Genomic DNA, 6,951 nt, shown 5'->3' with positions numbered 1-6,951 from the left:
TGCAAATAGGTATAATACGCGTAATTGCAGAAATTATAAAAATGAAAGAATTCACGAAAATTACTACGTTCAAATTGGTTAAGCTTTTCTTGTATAGTTATTCCTTAATGTTCATCCTCTATTGCATCGTCTATAGTCTTAGGCTCAATTTGAGAAACAATAGGAATAAAGTTACACATATTACAAAGTGAATTAGAGGTTACAACTCCCCTTGAGGTATCACCTATAACCTTATTGATGGAGTGGTCCTTCTTTGTTTTCCAAGCTTGTGGCATATATTGATGATCTTGACTTGCTTCTTGATTATCTTGCAACACTTTTTCAGATTCTGCATCCTTAGTGTATGCATCTTCAAGAGCACCTGAAATATCATCAGAAACAACATTCCTCTTCTCTTTTGGAATAGACTCATCAAAATGTACATGTATAGACTCTTAACATTCATAGTATGTTTACCGTTATTTAAAATGAAGCATTTACACACAAAAGCGTGAAAATGTGAAATATTCGATTTTCGACCATATAAAAGTTCGTAGGAGGTTTCCAAGATTATAGGCCTCAATAGGACTCTGTTCATTATATAGCATGCAGTATGCACCGCATCAACCCAAAATTATTAGGCATTTTTCTTTCATTTAACGTGGTTCACGCCAACTCCTCAAGAACTCGATTTTTCCTCTCAACAACTCCATTTTGTTGAGGAGTTCTAGGAGCAAAATATTGGTGATGAATGCCACATTTTTGACAGAATTTATCGAATTGGTGGTTTTCAAACTCACCACCATGGTCACTTCAAATACACATTATTATATGAGTTAGTTGATTTTGAAGAGGTTTGGCAAGATTTTTAAAGGATTTAAAAATTAAAAGTTACTTTCCAAAGCAAGAAACAATGTCCATGTGAATCTAGAGAAGTCGTCCACAATGACAAGTGCATATTAACTATCATCAAAGCTCATAATTCGTGATGGTCCAAACAAGTCCATATGGAGCAACTCCAAAGGCCTTGTTGTGGTTACCACATTTTTTTGATGAAAAAGAATTTTTGACTTGCTTGCACCTTTGGCAAGAGTCGCAAATATCCTCAGTTTTAAAATTCAGTTTTGGTAATCTAATCACTAAGACCTTGGAAGATAAATTTTCTACATGTTTCAAATGGATGTGTTGTTCTTCTATGCCAAACAATAATCTCACTTTCTTTTGAAATAAAACAATTTGAAAATAGTGAAGTGATATCCTCTAGATTAACCATGTAAATGTTGTTTATTCGATGGCTAACGAAATTAATTTTATTGTCTATGCCACTACTAATTATGCAAAATTTGGAATCAAAAGATACATTATTACCTTTATTGCAAAGTTGGCTTATGCTTAGAAAATTATGCTCAAATCCTTCCACATAAAGCATGTTGTCAATTATTGTTTGTGAAGCATTACCGATTTTGCCTATCCCAAGTATCTTGCCTTGGTTGTTGTCACTATACGTGACATGACCTTTCTCTTTGAGTGATAGTTCCAAGAACAGCGATATATCACTCATCATGTGCCTAGAACATATGCTATCCAAATACAAATGATTTCCATGCATTCTTAGGCACACCTCATTCGACTCTTCTTGATTGCTTGAGTTTCAAGAATTCTGANGTATCTTGCCTTGGTTGTTGTCACTATACGTGACATGACCTTTCTCTTTGAGTGATAGTTCCAAGAACTTCGATATATCACTCATCATGTGCCTAGAACATATGCTATCCAAATACAAATGATTTCCTTGCATTCTTAGGCACACCTCATTCGACTCTTCTTGATTGCTTGAGTTTCAAGAATTCTGATTTTTGACCATGAGGCAAAGTTTTGTCGATTCCTCTTCTTTCGAGGTTCTAGAAGTCGAATCCTCTTCTAGCATGTTTGACACTATGTATAGTTTTTTTGATTTGAATTCCTGAGGATTGTTCTTCTCATTTTCAACCTTCTTGAGTTAACTTGGGCATTGGTATTTCAAGTGGCCTGAGTTACCGCATTCATTGCAAGTGTAGTGATCTTTGGGATTCTTGCCTTTCTTGGTTGAATATTTTGTCTCCTTTTTCTGAAACATTTGTACTCCTCCTTTGCTTTTGATAAATTTGTTGAATTTTCTAACCAAGAGTGACATGGTCTCGTCATTAATATCTGAATTAGAATTTTCTTCGTCATATCTCTCTTCTTGACTTTTTGATGTTGTGGCTTTGAGAGATATTCCCTTTTTATTTTTTCTAATCCTAACTCCATTTCGTGTTCCTAGAACTTGCCAAAGAGAGTTGTTAGTGACATCGAATAAAGATCCTTGAACTCAACTATAGTTGTCACCTTGAGTTGCCATGCCTTGTCAAGACACCTCAACATTTTATTAGTTAATTCACCTTTAGCAAAAATCTTGTCTAATGCAACTAGATGATTAACAATGTGAGTAAATTACTTTTTCCATATCACTAATTGATTCATTTGGAAACATGCAAAATAACTTGTATCGTGTGTTAAAGCATTCAATCTAGCATGTTTGACCTCACTGGTGTCCCCATGAGTCACTTGTAAAGTGTCTCATATATCCTTAGCAATTTTACATTGTGAAACCCGAAATAACTCGTCATAGGATAGTGCGGACATGATGATGTTTTTTGCTTTCAATTTGTGTTGTACTTTTCGTTTCTCATCATTCGTCCACAGGTGTTTTGGGTTTTCTTTGGCTTCACCTTTCACTAGGTGTTGTGGAATATAAGGACCATTTTGTATGGAATCCCAAATATCCATATCGATAGCCTTGATGAATATTCTCATTCTAACTTTCCCTTAGGTGTACCCCTCGCCACTGAAAATCGGAGGGCAGTTGATGGATGAGCCATCACAACCGAAATGTGTTAGTGGAGCCCGTAGTGAAAGATGTCTAGGATCAATGATCTAAGCAGTCTAGCTAGTACCGTCGTACTACCTCTGGTACCACTTGTTGGATAATAAGGGCTTACAATCACCTAGAGGGGGTGAATAAGTGTTGCGAAGCACTAATGCCACTTTTTCAATTAATGAGATGTTCTGAAAAATTACCAGTTTAATCGATTATGTTGAGTCTTAATCAATTAATAACATCAAGTATTAATCGACTAATCATAGGTTTAATCGATTAACCTGATTCCTAATTTTCTTGAAAATATGTTTTCTTGCACATAAATTTAACAACAATTTCAAATGCAATATATTAATGAGTTTATGCTTAAGTATCATTATAGATTCAAAGCATGTGGTAAACTCAATAAGCAAAGTAATCTAACTAAGAAAATTATAAATCGACTGAAATTAAAGGGATAGAGATAATTTCAGACAATGATCTTTTATCATGGTTCATTTTGTGGGTCTACTTGCAAACTACATCTAGGCCTCCCGTCCAATCTTGGGAGATTTTTCTTCACTATTGGAATCAATATTTTATAAAAACACTTCCAAAAAACAATACTTCCTTCTTAGCCTCTAGAGATACCTGAATGGTTCGACCCTCAACCCGCTTCTATTGGATACTAAAAACCACTTCTAACGATTCTGGCCCCAGCCAATCCTAACTCAATATCGAGACTCTTGTAAGGTGATACTAACACACCAAGAGAACCCAAGAAAATCGGCAACATATTTACAAGTATTTTTGCACCTAAAATGTGCTAACCTAACAATTAAGAACCACAATAAAACTTGACCAGAAATATCACAAAAGACTTCAAAGAATAATGTCTGATTATGCTAGGTTGTTCAAATATGGTTTTAACAATTGATGCACAATTGATAATTTCCAATGAAACTATCTTATCTCTCTTTTATTGTGTCAAAGAAAACTAATGACTTTTCACACAACAAGGAATTTGCTCAAAATGAATTTGAAATTTAATCTCTAAAATTTTCAAGACTAGTTCTTGTGACCAAATTGGGAAAAAATGAATTTTTATATGTAATTGTTATCTGCTAGGTTTAATCGATTAAAGCATGGCTTAATCAATTAACAATGCCAAGAAAACCAAAACTCTAACTATTGTAACTCAGTTAATCGATTAATCCTATACTTAATCGATTAATGGGTTCCCATTCATATTTAATCGATTAACATATGTTGTAATCGATTAACTGTGTTGAAAATAATTTCTTTGATGCTTGATGAACCTTCTACATGATGTATATATGCATGATTCATGATTTTTCAAAGATGTAATATTTTAATGCACTAAAATCATGTGTAGTGCATGAGCATGTTAATCATATATGTATGTGTGCAAGTCTCATTTTATGTTTATTTAATTTTAAAGTTGTGAGACTTCTTTTCAAGGTTCACCTAGCCTAGACTCTATCCAATTAATCATCTTAAGACTCTAGAGAAATAAAATCTTAACCTAATTCTTCTTGATTGAATCTTGAGCCTTGGTTTTATTGTTTGTTGAGTTGTACTTCTCTTCAAGCTTGCCTTTTATTCTTGTCTTCATCAAAACAATGTAATGATGGATACATGCAATCTCATAATCATCACTCTTGAATTTCTCATATCCACTTTTGATTAAGAAGGTGGATAATTTGGAAAAATATTGTCTACTAGTTTGTTTAAGTCCATAAAGGGATATCTAAACTATGCATATTTGGTTAGCTCCATTTGAAACTAATCCCGGAGGAAAAGTCATATACTTATTCTATTAGATCTCCATGGAGAAAGACGTTGTTCAAATCTAATTGTTTTAGAAACCATTTATCAATAGATACTAGAGCAATTAATAACCTCACAGTGGTTATATTGACAATTGGTAAAAAGGAATCCAAGTAATTTATCTTTTTTGTTTGAGTATATCCTTTCGTCACTAACTTAGCCTTATATCTTTCTACATTACCATATTCCTTGTGTTTTATTTTGAAAACTCATTGATATCCAATATTTATTTTGTCTGTAGGTAGGGTAGTTAGTATCCAAGAATTATTTTGAGAAAGGGTTCGTAGTACCTTTTGAATAAAATCTTTCAGGGGATTGTGTTGTATGACTTGTGTGTATGTTTTGGGTTCTGTGTGTCTGGAGATGGATAAATTTGTTTTCTTGTGTGAGGAGGAGAGGGAGTCATAGGATAACTAAGAATAGATTTGATAAGGCGTTGTGGTGTTAGATTCAACACAATTAACATTATGAGTTAAATCACAGTGACAATCTTGTAAGTATGATAGAAGGTTTTGTGACTCTACCACTTCTTCTAGGTATATGAGATGATTTTTGTTTTTGTTTAATAGATGATGGATTGGAATTTGGTAATTTGTCTAGGTTGGGTGAAGGAGATTGAGTATGTTGTATTCTAAGTTTGTAGTGGTTCTTGTAATGAACATGTATCATATAGAGTTGAGGTATTTTATGTAGGATCAAGGTTTAATAAATTTGGTTGATTTGAGTTGTGGTGAAAAGGAATCCAACTTAGTTTTCTATAAGAAGAGATGAATTAATAGAAAACTCTTTTATGTTGAACACTAATGCTCTAGTGTTCAAATTGAGCACTATATCCATTGGTGCATCTTATATCCTAGGGACAAGCATTTCTTTGCTCCTGAATCAAGTTTGATTGGATTCAGTATTGATGACTTAACACATTATAAACATCCTAAAACCCTAAAATGTTATAAATGAGGCTTCTTAAGGTGGAGCATTTGTTAAGGTGGTTTTCCTTCTAACATGGGTGTAGGTAACTCGTTAACTCGATAACATGTTTCACAAGATAAGACCAATGAAAAATAAAAACATTAAGTAATACATAATATCATGTCATATTGGATGATCTTTTTGTATTACCTGTAGCAATGTTAATTGGCACACAATTTCTAGGCTTTTAATTTTTTATTGAGTAATGCTATATCTTTTTACTAATTCTTCGATCCACAATAAAATGATACATGAGTAGGAAGATTTACTATAGGAAGATATATCATTTTCCTTTTTTATTACAAAATGTCAGTCTCCTTGAATGGAGAAAAATGAAAATATAGATTTCATTTGTCAACTTTTAAAGATAGCAAAGTCGAAGTATTAAAATTATATATCTTCAATTACATAAATATTATTTATTATGTTTTATCTTTACATAGTAATATAAATATCATAAACTTTATACACAGCATCTAATAATGCTTCTGAACTGTCACATACATTTATTTGGTTTTTTATGTGCACATCTAATAAGAGATTAGAATCATTGTGACAAATTTAATGACGGTAAAAACATTTTGCCGCGATTTCAAATGGCCATTAATATACTTTCAGAATAAGTGTAAGGATCAATATGAATACAAATTTATGGTTATTATTCTTTAACAATTTATGTGACTCCATTAGTACAATCAGTCACCAAATTAACTTTTCTTGTCTAGATTACTTATGAGAAATGTTAAATGTTAGTAAATTGACTTTTCTTGTACGGATTGCATATGAGAAATGTTAAATGTTAATATGTATATGGCTGAAAGGAAGGTTAATAACTAGTAAGACTATTTGTTCATATATAATGGTAAATATGGGATAACTACAAGGTTTTATATCTGACTGATAAATTGTTCCAAAAAATGAGTTATTATTGGACGTACACTATTATCAATATAATATTATACTATGTATGTTGAGGTGAGTTATGCCATTATTTGAACTTAATCACATTTAAATTTGATTATATTTGAATTTAAAATATAAAGTGGGGATATTTAACTTGTTTATTTTGTTCTTTTTCAGAGTTTAAGGTTCATAATGGTACCAACTTTAAGAAATGTATAAAGAATATTTTCCAACTATAAGTTTTATAATTCCAAATTAAATAAAAATTTGTATGAGAACAGCTACATTCTTTGAGGAAGAATCGAGTTTAATTCAATAGCCTATTCATACATCTACTTCTGATGAAGTAAGTACAAATTTAACAATGTAAT

The 6,951-nt window shown here is 32.1% G+C and overlaps 1 protein-coding gene across 1 annotated transcript in view; it reads right to left on the bottom strand.

The window, feature by feature from the left end:
- Positions 1–104: 104 nt before the first annotated feature.
- The window catches only part of LOC109341629 (thaumatin-like protein 1b), an 8,112-nt gene continuing 1,265 nt past the window's right edge, over positions 105–6,951 (bottom strand). Inside the window, exon 3 of the mRNA XM_019579572.1 lies at positions 105–407. Within this exon, the coding sequence (XP_019435117.1) occupies positions 105–407 (303 nt within the window). The remainder of the gene's footprint in view (positions 408–6,951) is intronic.

The sequence above is a fragment of the Lupinus angustifolius genome, unplaced genomic scaffold (genome assembly GCF_001865875.1).
Source record: "Lupinus angustifolius cultivar Tanjil unplaced genomic scaffold, LupAngTanjil_v1.0 Scaffold_536, whole genome shotgun sequence".
In the NCBI taxonomy this organism is placed as follows: Eukaryota; Viridiplantae; Streptophyta; class Magnoliopsida; order Fabales; family Fabaceae; genus Lupinus; species Lupinus angustifolius.
This window is presented reverse-complemented; position numbering and strand designations above follow the sequence as displayed.